The sequence below is a fragment of the Carcharodon carcharias genome, chromosome 9 (assembly GCF_017639515.1).
Source record: "Carcharodon carcharias isolate sCarCar2 chromosome 9, sCarCar2.pri, whole genome shotgun sequence".
Taxonomy (NCBI): Eukaryota; Metazoa; Chordata; class Chondrichthyes; order Lamniformes; family Lamnidae; genus Carcharodon; species Carcharodon carcharias.
In genome coordinates, this window is record NC_054475.1 from 41,432,287 (window position 1) to 41,446,917 (window position 14,631).

Consider the following 14,631-nt stretch of genomic DNA (forward strand, 5'->3'; position numbering starts at 1 on the left):
GGACTCGAAACTGTGCTCTTCTCCGCCGATGTTACCAGACCTGCTGAGTTTTTCCAGGTCTTTCTGATTCTGTTTTTGTTTTGGATTTCCAGCATCTGCAGTTTTTTGCTTTTATCCCCATTTCTAACCTCATGATGTCATTAATAAAGCAGCTAAGGATGGTTGAGCCTAGCACACTACCATGAAGAACTGCTGCAGTGATGTTCTGGGGTTGAGATGATTAGCCTCCAACAACCACAACCATCTTCCTTTCTGCTAGGTATGGCTCCAGGTGGAGAGTTTTCTCATTCCCAGGGACTTCAATTTGACTACGGCTCCTTGATGCCAAACTTGGAGTGAAACAGCGAAAGCAGACAGGAACTTGTGTCAAACACTTGTGAAAAACTGAACTCCAGCTTGGGACTCTCCTTTGTGTCAGAATTAAGGAGGTCCACTGCTAATTCTCTGTGAAGGCAAAGTTCAGTAATATCCAACCCAATTTTTGTAATTACTAGCAAGAAACATCTGTGGCGAGTAGTCACATGTTTCAAATTGTCATGGAAACTGCACTCTTAGGAAGGTAAGAATGTAGCACAAAACTAATTGTGCAACCGTGGGGGACTGACTGCTAACCTATCCAATGAAAATATTTATTCTGTTGTGGTCCTGGAAAGAAAAGTCTTATAACATCAAAATAAACTAGTTTACAAAATTAATATTCAGCAAGTGTGAAACAAGATCACTTCAAAATAATTGAATAAATGCTTTACTGTAAAGTATTAGCATGCCATACCTTTAATATTTCAATACTTCAATGCAGAAACAAAAATCCTCGCTGCACCTTCCTGCTAATGATCAAACTTCTGTACAATGCAGAACTTTAAGGGAAAGCTTTTTTTAAAAAAAGGTGTTCACTGCTGAGCCTTCCTGACCTTGACAATTCAGGAGTTAACAAAACAGCTCAATGTTATGGTCACTTTTAGTAATTTGCAGCTGCTAACAGACTTTATGTCAAATATGAATTCAAATTAAAATCATTGCAATCCTGCAGCATTACCACAAAAATATTCTTTTATGAGCATGAAAATTAAACAAAAAAAAAACAATTTCCACTTCAGAGACTCCTGGAGTTTTACTGTTCCAAAATTTGCAAATGTAAACTTTTCCTTGGCATCAACTGAGAGTGTTACAGAAAATGTGTTATAACACACAATCCAGTGATGTTGACTCAACATTTAGAATTATCTAATATTTATTCCAGATTACAAAAAGATGCATTGAATGAAAGCTTGCCAGCAGGATCAGAATTAATACCCAGCTCAAACATAACAGAGCATAGATAAGAAATAGGGTTACCATTATCAGGAAAGGCACTTTAAATTATGATCCACTCCTTCATAACTGGCACTAGCAACAAATGTTTTATTTCCCAATGTGCATTAAATCATGTCTTTAAAATAAAAATAACCTTTAATGCTAGATTCATAAGGTAACCATTCTGTAAAAAAGGATACTTTAAAAATGGTGCCTGTGTTTTAACTCTCAACCATAAAACAGCACCATCTACTGTACAAGTGTAGCATTTACATTTCTTCTTAAGAAACAGCAAGTCTAATAAGGGAGATTTCTGGCATATTTACAAACTCAAAATGTAGCTTTTAAAAAAAAACTTACAAAATAATTTTCCCTGAAAAACCTCTAAAATAAAACTAATTTAAAAATACAAACTCTTGCTACCTACCTCCAGCTGGCTGCTTCCCTCTCCTGAAGCCTTGTTGTGAACAAGGACTTAGAGTGAGAAACTGCAAATGAGGGGAGCAGGCAGAGTGGTGAGCAGTGGCAAGAAGCGACGAGTAGCAGGGACTGTTCTAAAATGGCACTAAACGGGTCACACGAACTACATCGACACAGGACAAAACAATGCTAAAACGGAAATCTTGATGCTAAGTGCACATACCGGCCCTATTGTATACGTGACGTTAAAGCAGAACTTTAAATAAGGCAACTTAAAATTGGGCCTTACTGTACTGAGTTAGATTAGGAGGAGTTCAAGATCAGAGGGATGGTCATATAATACCAGGCAAGCATAACTTTAATGGCATATTAATGTCATCCGCAGTACATAACAGCCACAGAACATTAGTCATTCATAATTTTTAATATCCCCAAAAATGGTATGCCCTGTCATCTGTAAATATTCCTGAGATTGCACTATGTTAATTAACCCTACCTCCCTTTTACGGTGCTAACTGCCTCTAAATCCAACAGGTAACACTGTAATAAGGTTTACCCATTCACTACACCTAGCTTGATCATGTATTTCAGTCACAAATATCTGACTGTAAATTTTCATTGTAACTTTCGCTGCACATCTAGCTTTGACCACTCTGTGGCATTACCGAGACAAAGTGTTGTCTTTTTTTTTAATCAAGCACCAAAGAGGAAAACACAGGTATTTTACTATTTCAAGCGAGGTTTACCACTTAAAAACCTGATTTTCACAGGCTTTTTCCTTGTTTGTGTTTCTCTCCCATGGGTTAATGCACCAATACTTAGCATCCTGCTGGCCCAACTCCAGCATCTGTCCTATGTGCTCCTTCAGTGCAATTTGTGGTCCCAGATGTTTATGAGGTTATGCAATAGAAGCTGTTTTGAAACTCTCATTGTAAGTGTACTTTGTTGACCATTACATGAGTAGGATCTGAATCTAGATGGTTAGCTATTTTTTTTCAAGACAGTGACGAAACAGTGGACCAGCTACCAACTTGTCAGCTCAAAGGGATACATTTATGTAACAGATCAAAGGACTCAGTTAAAAGATTCTGAAACTGACTTACAAACGAGATCACTATTTCTTAGTCAAGAAGTTGTGAACAAGTCTATCACTGCTCTGCTGCATTTATTTGGCCTCTTTTGCAAATATAATTCTAATAATAAATGTAAGTGTAGATTTAGCCTGAATTACATGAAACGGGTATGGTGGCTTTCAACTCATAAGGAGTCAGGAATGCATGATGTGCATTAAATGATTTGTTGTACTGCTAAATACCATGGTAAAACAGAAAAAAAAATGCTGCCAAATCATTTATTCCACGTACAGGTTTTAATTTCTTTTTAATTCATTCAGTAAACACGAGCATCGCTGCCAAGGCAATTATTTATCGTCCATTTGACTGCCCGTGAAAGGCTGATAGAGAGAATCCTTCTTGAACCACTACACTCTGTTGTAAAGGTATATACATCCTTAATGCTATAAGTTAGGGAGTTACAGGATTTTGGCCCAGGAATAAAGAAGGAAGTCATTTATTTTCAAGTCAGGATTGAGTGCGAGTTGGAGGCGGTGGTGGTGTTCCCATGCTCCTGTTGTCCTTGCTCTTCTAGGTAGAAGTTGTTGTGGATTTGGGAGATGTTGAAGAAGCCCTGGCAAGTTGCTACAGTGCATCTTGTAGATGGTACACAATGCGATCACAGGGCGTCTGTGGTGGAGGCATTAAAAGGTGCCAATCAAGTAAGCTTTATCCTGGATAGTGGCAAACTTTTAGAGTGCTGTGGAGTTGTGGGAGTCTCCCACAACTATTACATCGCCTTTGTTACAAGGTCCAATAATATATTGTTTAATGCTCTGTCCAACAGTATAACTACTGTTAAGGAGCCTATAAATGACAATCACCAGCATTTATAACCCTTGACATTCCTAATCTTAACCGCATACTGATTCTACTTCGTGATTTTCTGAGCCAAGATCCTTTCTCACTAATGCTACCAAAATCATCCCTTATTATCAATGCTATCCCACATCCTTTTTCATTCTGTCTGCCTTATTGAAATGTTGCGTATCCTGGAATACTCATTTCCCAACCTTGGAAATCTTGTAACCATGTCTCTGTAATGGCAATTAGATTTAAACCGTTTATCTCTATTTGTACCACTAGTTCATCTATCTTATTGCGAATGCTCTGCACATTCAAGTAAAGTGACTTCAATTCACAACTTCAAAAGTGGGGATGTTCGCTGGAGATCACACAATATTCAGCACCATTCGTGGCTCCTCAGATACTGAAGCTGTCTGTGTGTATATGCAGCCAGACCTGGACAACATTCAAGCTTGGGCTGATAAGTGGCAAGTAACATTTGCACTGCACAAGTGCCAGAAAATGACCATCTCCAACGAGAGAATCTAACCATTGTCCCAAGGCATTCAATGGCATTACCATCGCCAAACTGCCCTTCTATTAAAATCCAATGGATTACTATTGACTAGAAACTGAACTGGACCAGCCATATAAATGGTGTGACTACAAGAGCAGGTCAGAGGCTGGGAATTCTGTGGCGAGTAACTCACCTCCTGGTTGTCCATTTTCTATAAGGCACAAGTCAGGAGCATGATGGAATACCCTCCACTTGCATAGATGAGTGCAGCCCCAATACTACTCAAGAAGCTTGATACCATTCAGGACAAAGCAACCTGATTGACTGGTGCCCCATCCACCACCTTTGACATTCACTCCCTCCACAGTGGCAGCTGTGTGCACCAACCCAAGATGCACCGCAGCAACTCACTAAAATTCCTTCGACAGCACCTTCCAAACCTGTGACCACTACCTAGAAGGATAATAACAGCAGATGCATTGGAATGCCACCACCTGCAAGTTCCCTTCCAAGCCACACACCATCCGACTTGGAACCGATCTTTTACTGTTGTTGGGTCAAAACCCTGGAACGCCCTTCCTAACAGCATGGTGAATGTATTTACACCACATGGCCTGCAGCACCTCACCACCACCTTCTCAAGGGCAATTAGAGATGGCAATAAATGCTGGCCTAGCCAGTGACGGTCACACCCTGTGAAAGAATAAATAAAAAAAGTAACGGAATGAACTTAAAACTCTGAGGCGGTTCATGACCGTGTTACTCCTCAGCTAATCAAATGCGTTTCTTATTCTTTTTTGCTTGTGATTCAACACTGGAAAGTTTGTTTCTTCCATCACTAATTTCCCCCAAGGAAGCCATAGAATAAGCAACATTAAATTTTTGATCAATGTGGTTTCATTTAGCTTTTGCTGTCATTAACCTGAAACGCTGATATAGTAAGACAACTTGGTGTTGGTTAATGGGTTACGGCAGGGGCCAGTGCTTGGGCCCCAGCTATTCACTGTATATATCACTGATTTGGATGAGGGAACAAAAAGTAATATTCCCAAATTTGCTGACAACACAAAACTAGGTGGGAATGTGAGTGGTGAGGGTGATGTTAAGAGGCTTCAAGGTGATTTAGACAAGTTGAATGAGTGGGCAAATACATGGCAGATGCAGTATAAGCTTGATAAGTGTGAAGTTCTCCACTTTGGTATCTCTAACAGATATACCACTTTGGATACGGTTGGGGGTGATGGCCTTTCAGGGGGAAGTAGCAACAGCCAAGTTCACGGCACCGTGGGTGGCTCTGCTGCTCAGAAGGGCGGGAGGAAAACAAGTGGCAGGACTATAGTGATAGGGGATTCAATAGTTAGGGGCATAGACAGATCCTTCTGTGGCCGCAAATGTGAATCAAGGATGGTATGTTGCCTCCCTGGTGCCAGGGTCCAGGATGTCACAGAGCAGCTGCAGGACATTCTGAGGAGGGAAGGTAAACAGCCAGTGGTCGTGGTACACATTGGTACCAACGACATAGGTAAACTAAGGGATGAGAACCTGCAAGCTCAGTACAGGAAGTTAGATAGGAAGGAGATAAATTAAAATGCAAGATCTCAAGTGTAGTAATCTCAAGATTACTCCCAGTTCCACGTGCTAGCGAGAGCAGGAATAAGAAGATAGACCAAGTGAACACGTGGCTGGAGAGACGATGTAGCCAGGAGGGATTTAGATTCTTGAGGCACTGGGACCGGTTCTGGGGGAGGTGGGACCTGTACAAACCGGACAGGCTGCACCCAGGCAGAGCTGGATCCAGTGTCCTTGTGGGGCCTTTTGCTAGTTCTTTGGGGAGTATTTAAACTAGTGTGGCAGGGGATGGGATCCCAGGAGCAGGATCAGATAGATCAGAAAAATGGAGGTAGAACATTAGTTAGGGACATTGTGATCAACGTGGAGTTACAGGAAAAGCAAAGGTTACAAAGTGTCCAGCAAGGGAAATTGACGGGGTTAAGCTTCAATGCAAGGAGTATTACAAACAAGGTAGATGAGTTAAGGGCACAGGTAGATACATGGCAGCAGGATGTTATTGCTATAACGGAGACCTGGCTAAAGGAGGGACAAAACTGGCAGCTTAATATCCCTGGTTATAGAGTCTTCAGACACGAAAGAGGAGATAAAAAATGAGTTGGGGGGTGGGGGGGGGCGGTTGGGGGGTAGCACTAATGGTTAAAGAATCAATTCCAGTTGAGAGAAGGGATGATATGCTAAATGGGTCAACAAACGAGGCTTTATGGATTGACCTTTGAAATAAAAAAGGGGCAGTCACACTACAGACCCCCAAATAGTGAAAAGGAGATAGAAGAACAAATATGTAGGCAAATTTCTGCTTGTAAGAACAAGAGGGCAATAATAGTTGGAGACTTCAACTATCCTAATATCAACTGGGATTCAAACAATATAAGGGGCACTGAGGGAGAAAAATTCATGCAACGTGTCCAGAAAAAATTTTTTCAAACAATTAGTGACAAACCCAACAAGAGGAGATGCAATTCTAGACCTAGTCTTGGGGAACGAAGAAGGGCAAGTGGGTGAAGTGACAGTTGGCGACCATAATGGGGACAGTGATCACAATTCAGTTAGATAGCATTACTCATGGAAAATGACAGAGATAAGGCAGGAGTAAAAGCCTTGAACTGGGGGAAGACAAATTTTATAGAAATGAGAAGGGACTTGGCGGAGGTGGACTGGACAGCACTGTTGGAGGATAAAACAGTGGAAAACCAGTGGGAAGCACTAAAAAACAAGATCCTAATTGTACAAAGTAGACATGTCCCCTACAAAAATAAGAGTGGTACAGCCAAATCTAGACCCCCCCTGGTTGTCTAGAGGAATACAGGGGAAGATCAAACAGAAAAAGAAAGCGTACGATAGGCACAAAGAACTAAGCACTGCAGATAGCCTAGACGAATATAGGAAGCGCAGGGACGAAGTAAAAAAAAGAAATAAGGAAATCAATGAGAGGGCATGAAAAAAGATTAGCAAGTAAAGTTAAAGATAACCCAAAGATGTTTTACCAATACATTAATGCTAAAAGGTTAGTTAAGGAAAAAGTGGGACCTATCAGAGATGAAGATGGAAACTTGTGTGTAGATGGAGTAGTGTGTGCAGTTCTGGTCACCACATTACAGAAAGGACGTAATAGCTCTGGAGAGAGTGCAGAGGAGGTTTACAAGAATGTTGCCAGGGTTAGAAAAGTGTAGCTATGAGGAGAGATTGGATAGGTTGGGGTTATTTTCCTTAGAACAAAGAAGGCTGAGAGGTGACTTGATTGAGGTGTACAAAATTATGAGGGGAATAGATAGAGTGGACAGGATAAAATTGTTTCCCTTCGTGGAGAATTCTAGAACCAGGGGTCATAGATTCAAGATAAGTGGCAGAAGGTGTAAGGGTGGACATGAGGAAGAACTTTTTTATGCAGAGGGTAGTGGGTGTCTGGAATTCGCTGCCCAAGTTGGTGGTAGAGGCAGAAACTCTGAACTCTTTTAAAAAGTACCTGGATTTGCACCTAAAGTGCTGTAAACTGCAGGGCTATGGAGTGCAGGAAGGTGGGATTAGAAAGGGCACCTGGGTGTCCTCAGGCTGGCATGGACAAGATAGGCCGAATGGCCTCCTTCTGTGCTGTAACTTTTCTATGGTTCTAAAAACAGGATAGCAGAGCATTATTTAAATGGTGATAGATTGATAAATGTTGATGTCACCCAGGTCCCATTGTACTTTGTAAACCAGTCACTGAAGCCAAAAAGGCAAATACAGCAAGCAGTTAGGAAGGCAAATGTTATGTTGGCCTTCATTTCGAGAGGGCTTGAGTGTGGAGCATGGATCGTCTTATTACAGCTGCACAGGACCTTGGTGAGACCACACCTGCAGTAGTGTGCGCAGTTTTGGCCTCTTTACCTAAGAAAGGATATACTTGCCAAGGATTGTAGTGAAGGTTCACCAGACTGATTCCTGGGATGGCAGGATTGTCACATGAGAAGAGACTGGGTTGACTAGGCCTATGTTCACTGGAGTTTGAAGAACAAGGGGGGAATCTCATTGAAACGTATAAAATTCTGACATGGTGGGACAAACTGGATGTAGGGATAATGTTTCCTCTGGCTGGGGGTCTAGAAAAAGGGATCACAGTTTCAGGATATGGGGTATGCCACTTAGGACTGAGATGAGGAGAAATTTCTTCAGAGGATGGTGAATGTGTGGAATTCTCTACCACAGAAAGCTGTGGAGGCCAGGTTACTGAATATAGTTAAGGAGGAAAGAGATTGATTTCTGGGCTCTAAAGGTGTCATGGGGTATGGGAAAGTGTGGCAGTATAGCATTGAGATACTGGATCAGCTACGATCATACAGAATGGAGGAGCTGGCTTGAAGGCCATATGACCTACTCCTGTTCCTATTTGATATGTTTCTACTTGTTAGATAGTACCAAAGAGAAAATATACAGAGCAGAATGCTACTTTTTAAACTGAAGAAAGCTTCTTAGATGTACAATGTTTTAACTTACTTTTCAGCAACACAATAATGAACACAGGCCAATGGCTGATTACCCAGAAATACATTTATCTGGATGAACAAAACTGATGCTGGGATATCTCAGCTCAGTCAATATGTTCCATTTATAGATACTACCTGGGTATAACCATGTTGTAAGGGTACATAAGTACAGAAAGTAATTAGGAAACTAGACAGATATGTGGAAGAGTATATAGGTACTCGGCAAGCTGGGAGCTTAGTGCAAGGGTGACACAAGGCTGAGGCAAAGGGTTAAAAGCACATTTAATTCAACTCTAATTCAGAACCCAGACAGGAGACTTGAGCAAAAACAGATCTGAAGAAGAGTCATATGGAGTGGAAATGTTAATTCTCTTTTTCTCTCCACATGTGCTGTTAGACCTGCTGAGTTTTTCCAGCATTTTGTGTTTTTGTTTCAGATTTCCAGCATCCACAGTATTTTACTTTTATCTTAGGAGGCTTGAGCAGTTTAGTTCCACAAAGAGTCATAATCATGATAACATATGTAGAGACTTGTTTAACATTAGAGAGAGATAATTGCTGTGAATGGGAACCTGTTTGTATTCACAAGGGAAAGGGTCACTGTAACATGGGTGCAGCAGGAGCTTGATTAGCTTCACAAAAGAAGTGTTTATTTCAAACTGGAGACTAGTCTAGTCTTCTAATAAGGCATCGATACTGTAATTGTCTAGTACTGTCTGTGGTCATGTGATAGACTGGATACCTGAGTAACAAGCACAGTTATAAAGTGTATAAATATGCAAAGCAAACTTCGTTTGTTGAACAGTCTCGTCTGAGCTATGTCCCTGTATGCATACTGGTAGAATAAAGTCTTTGTCTTGTTGGACCTTTAACTGTCTTCGTGTTGTGTCGCTTTTCACAGTATCACAATGTTCTACTGTAGTAATCATCAAAGAAATAATTGAAGAGTAAGCATTTTTGCAGGAAATAGGCTTGTAATATTGCCCAGTTAAATTTTTCAGCACTAACTGCCATTATATTTGCCCATTGCAACAATATTACACAAATTCAGTTTTGTCTTAAATTGGCTACAGTGTATAGGGTGGCTATAATGCTTCCACAGCACTATTTCCAGTGCAAACCTTGAGGGTAAACAAAAAGATAAAACAATACACCAAAAAATGCAAAATATATTTTTCTTTCACGCTTGTTTAGAGGATTATCTCTAAACTCAAGCTTACCCGGATGTCTTTCTCTTCCCCTTTTCCATCATTTTCATCACCCTAAAGAAAAGCAAAATTATACTCAGAAACCGAATAACAATTTATATCTCAACATGAATCCAAAAGAATACTCTTGGAAATGACTATTTTGTTATGCATAAAAAAACGTTACAGCCAGGTTTGAATTTTCCAGATAAATGACGGCCTGGATGGTTTCTTGAACAATCTTATAAATATGTTCACATCTGCACAATATATTCAAATAAATTACTAATTCGTAGTATAAGCAAGACTTGAGGCTCAAAACTCCAATATGGTTGTAATGGCTGAAGTTATATCCGGACATATGATTTTCAAAAAAAAAATGTTTTTCTCACTCCATGTTTAAATAACATTTTCAACCTATTTACTGCAATAGTCTACTGAAGATCCCCTGGTGAGCTGGCAGATACACCACAATCACTGGTTCTTAGGGTAGCTGTCATCGCTCACTAACTACATAACAGGTCCAAAGTCTGGTTACCAGTAAGCAAATAACTGTCCAAATTCAACAGTACATTTTCAGAAGGGCTGCATATTAGAGGTGTTTAAAATTATGGAAGGATGGGACACAGTAGATAGAAGCAGATAGTTTCCTATAGTTTAAAAGGTCAAGAATAAGGAGCCATAGACACAAGATTAAATGCAAGAGATTCAGACTGAGAGCAGGGGAAACTGTTTCATACAGCGTTGTGACGCAAAAGAATTCACTTCCAGCATTAGTGGTTGGAAAAAAGTTGCGTGAAGAAGATCAGATTGGATAGGCAGATAAAGGAAGAGAGTTCAAAGAGGAGGTGGGAAGCATGGTGGGTTATGTGAGCAGGATTATTTTCGTGAGCGGAGGGCCAAGACTGGCACAGGCTAGTAGAGCTAATTGCTTGTTGCCATTTTAAAATGTATTAGGAACAATTTGGAAGGTATCGAGTTCAGCTCAAGGTCCAAAGCAGTTTTCGCATCTACTCAAATTTCATCTGCAGTTGTTAATTTCAAGATGTTCAAAAAATGATTGTCCAGCAATTATTCAAAGCATTCATGTATATTTTCTTGAGGGTTATTTTGGGCAGTTGAGCTCGGGGTGAGAAAATTCATTCTTTAATGCAATAGTATTTTTTTTTTACCATTTTCCATCTATTTGAGTTACTTGAACCAAATACACAATTTGATACAGAGCAACTAACCCTGTACTGCAGTACATCACTAGGAATTGGATTTAGATTTCCAAATCCTATTTCAGTTAGGGCTATTACAAACAACAGATATCGCTCATCACATCAATCACAAGTAGATATGAGCCCAGGGGAGAAATATAGCACCCAAAAACATATCAATTCTCTTTCCTTTCCACCACCCCTTCTATATGGACTGTTTTACATAATAAAGCTATTTCCACTTTGCCCTCCTTCATCTTTGCATTTCATGCACCGGAGTTCACCAGCTTATACTTCAATCTGACAAATCAAGAAGGGGTGAAGCAATTCATTCAATTCTTGCATTCCTTTTCTTTTAAAGAAAATGTTATACGATCAGTAAAATTAGCATCTCTTCTGAATGTCCCAAAACTTAATTAACCTGCAGCTCCAACAACACGCAAGGGGTCTGACACCGTCCAGGAGAAAGCAGCCTGCTTGATTGGCACCATATCCACAAACATTCACTCCCTCCACCACCGATACAGTAGCAGCAGTGTGTACCATTTACAAGATGCACTGCAAGAATTCACCTAGGCTCCTTTGACAGCACCTTCCAAACCCACAACCACTACCATCTTGAAGGACAAGGGCAGCAGATAGATGGGAACACCACCACCTGGAAGTTCCCCTCAAAGTCACTCACTATCCTGACCTGGAAATATATCGCTGTTCCTTCAGTAACTGGGTCAAAATCCTGGAACTCCCTCCCTAACAGCACTGTGGGTGTACCTACACCACATGGGCCGCAGCGGTTCAAGAAGGCAGCTCACCGCCACCTTCTCAAGGGCAGTTAGGGATGGGTAATAAATGCTGGCCCAGCCAGCGATGCCCACATCCCGTGAATGAATAAAAAAAATCCCAGTCAGAATGATGTCTGCTTGACCACACATTCTAATCTGACCGTTTAATTTCACCACAGGGAGGAGCATTAAATGCTGTCCCAGCCAGCGAAGCCCACATCCCGCTAATTAATTTTAAAAAGACATGCTAGAAACAGCATCCATCAAAAAATGAGTAGCTTTCAAAAATGTCATTAACTTTTTTGTAAATTTTTTTGATGTTTCAGTAAGAAGTCTCGATGCAATTTCAACATTACTGCTTAATCAATTTTGAATAGAAACGTCTGAAGAAAAATGTTAACGCTAATTATCGGGGTGTCAGTTTGAAACATCACATTCCAATTGTATCTTCAAATAAAGATGCTGTTTCTTCAAAGCCAAGCATTCATTTTTTATAGCAGGATATCAAAGAGAAATACTAACGTCTTGAGTCCAGTATGACACACCAGTAGATCGTCTCTTCTCCCTTGGTCGTCGTCTTTCTCTTATTGACAGTTGTCTGTCATTGACATCTTTGTCATCTTCATTTGTTTTCTCAGAGTCATCTTTTAAAAACAAATAATTACAAAACAGAGCTATTCAAAAAGCTACCTCCTTTTGTTATCAAACACTACTAATAATAGTCATTGCTATGCTTATGAAAACTATATAAACTCAAACAATCTTTCATATAGGAACATTTTACTTGTCATGAGCGAGGGGGAGGATTTGTGGAAAGAAGGGAAGCAAGATGCATGAGGGAGAGAAGGGGGGAGAATGGGAGTGGTGCAATTGGAAAAGTGGAGCAAAAGGAAATGGGAGTAAGAGGCGGAGGAAGGATGCAAAGAAGGACAAGGGAGAAAGTGAGAAATGGGGGCTGAGGGCAAGAAAGTGGTCGGGTGGGGGGCAGCAGATGGTGCAAGAGAAGTTATCTTAGTAGGGGGTTGGCTGGACAAAAAAGACTTTGCAGTTTTCACTGGAATTTTGGTTTATCTCCAAAATTTTGGTTTCAGCTTCCAACCTCTAATCTTACGTCTTCAACTGACATTTTGAAAGGCTGAAAAAGTTACCTTTTTGCCTTTTATTTCTTCTTTGAGGAGCTTTTGGCTTACCCTTTAATTGCTGTACTATGTTCTTTTGTAGGGTTTTATTGAGGCTTCACATATTTCTTATCATTTTCCTTGAATATTCTGGTTTGAATTATGGAGTTTATAGGACTGTCTTTAAGCAGGCTGCATATTGCTGAAGTCACCCACTGGTCAGTATCTTATATATAGTCCTTTTTGATTTTTCCAATTACTTTTTGACATTATGCATTTTGCTTATTTATGCTTCACAACACCTTTTAATGATGTAATTTTTAAAAAAAATTGTATGGTTCTAAAGGTGTGTTACGAATCTTCCTTTACCTGATCCTGTCATATAACGTTATTGTCACAGCTGCCACCTACAGCAATACTTTCTTTGGATGGCTGAGACCACTCTGCTATTTTTAATACCTAAGTGTTCTCAGTGTGTTTACATTGTAAAGGAACACTGTTTAAAGATTCAACCAACTTATAAAACTTCGATAAAATCAAGAGAAAACATTGAACTTTCTAAATGGCAAATGCTCTAAAATAGCTGAGCTCAGTACAAATCCTTTTCTGTCTGTTTCGTCACAGGATGGGTTCTAAAGATTCCAATCTCAAAATACAGCAGACTTTTGCTAGAATATTTTTAGTGCATACTGTGCTACAAAGTCATTGAGCATTCTTTTGCCAGTTTAATATGGAAACCATAAAACATTTGCTACGGTTTCATGATTCATTGTGTACATTCCTAATTTTAATTATTCACCAATGGCAGCTGTGCCTTCAGTTGTTGAGGCCCTAAGCACTGGAATTCTCTCCCTCTGCCTCTCTTTCCTCCTTTAAGATGCTCCTTAAAACATTTCTGACCAAGCTTTTGGTCATTTTGGCTAATGCCTCCTTATGAGCACTCCCATGACATTCCTGTTAAGCGCATGGGACATTTTACCACATTAAATACATTACATAAATGCAAGTTGTTGTTATGAGGTCAACAAACATAACTGATTATTGAGCAGTTTTAAAGATTACCATTGCTCTCCATTTCCTTGGATAAAGTCCTTGAGTGCGAGATGTAAGGTGCTTGATCTATAACTCCATTCAGGCGATTTTGTTCGGTGCCTGAATACAGGAAGCTGCCTGATGTAGAAGGCGACGTGAGAGGTGCGACTGGACTATCTGGTTGCGATGTATATCGTGATTGGCGAAACCCAGACTGATTACAAGGAAAACAAAATGCTTAAACATCTGAATACTTGTTAGGAAAAAATTACAAACATTTCTATGATATATTTATATGTTTATTTCGAGTCATAGATTGGGATAGAGCTTCCACTTTGGGTGTAATCAGTGATCTGGGTGTAATCAGTGATCTGGGTGCTAATTTCACACAAAATTGCTCATTTTGCAAAGTGTTTTTTTTAAAGCATGCTCAAACATATTTCAATAATCAGTGTTGGAAAATATGCCTGGTAAGATATGGTCCATGGAAAAAGTTTTTGGCGAAGAGGTGGATCCAGATCCTGGAATTTTTAAAAGAATCCATCCATTAACATTGGGGAAATTGTTTTTTTTTAAACAGTGTTGTGGGTTGTTTGATTTAGAACGTTGTTGTTTTAGAACGTTGTGGATTGTCTTAGCTGCTGTGGTGG

The 14,631-nt window shown here is 40.0% G+C and overlaps 1 protein-coding gene across 7 annotated transcripts in view; it reads right to left on the reverse strand.

Annotated features, from left to right (window-relative positions):
- The window catches only part of LOC121282065 (protein phosphatase 1 regulatory subunit 12A-like), a 301,831-nt gene that overhangs the window by 82,264 nt on the left and 204,936 nt on the right, over window positions 1–14,631 (reverse strand). For 5 of the 7 annotated variants that reach the window (XM_041195472.1, XM_041195470.1, XM_041195471.1 and 2 more), the window contains 3 exons: window positions 14,012–14,195; window positions 12,354–12,475; window positions 9,881–9,922 (listed from right to left, as the gene is read on the reverse strand). In XM_041195472.1, coding sequence (XP_041051406.1) covers window positions 9,881–9,922; window positions 12,354–12,475; window positions 14,012–14,195 — 348 coding nt within the window. Of the gene's footprint in view, window positions 1–4,761; window positions 4,822–9,145; window positions 9,577–9,880; window positions 9,923–12,353; window positions 12,476–14,011; window positions 14,196–14,631 lie in introns of those variants that run through there. The other 2 variants (XM_041195474.1, XM_041195476.1) reach the window with 2 other exon arrangements.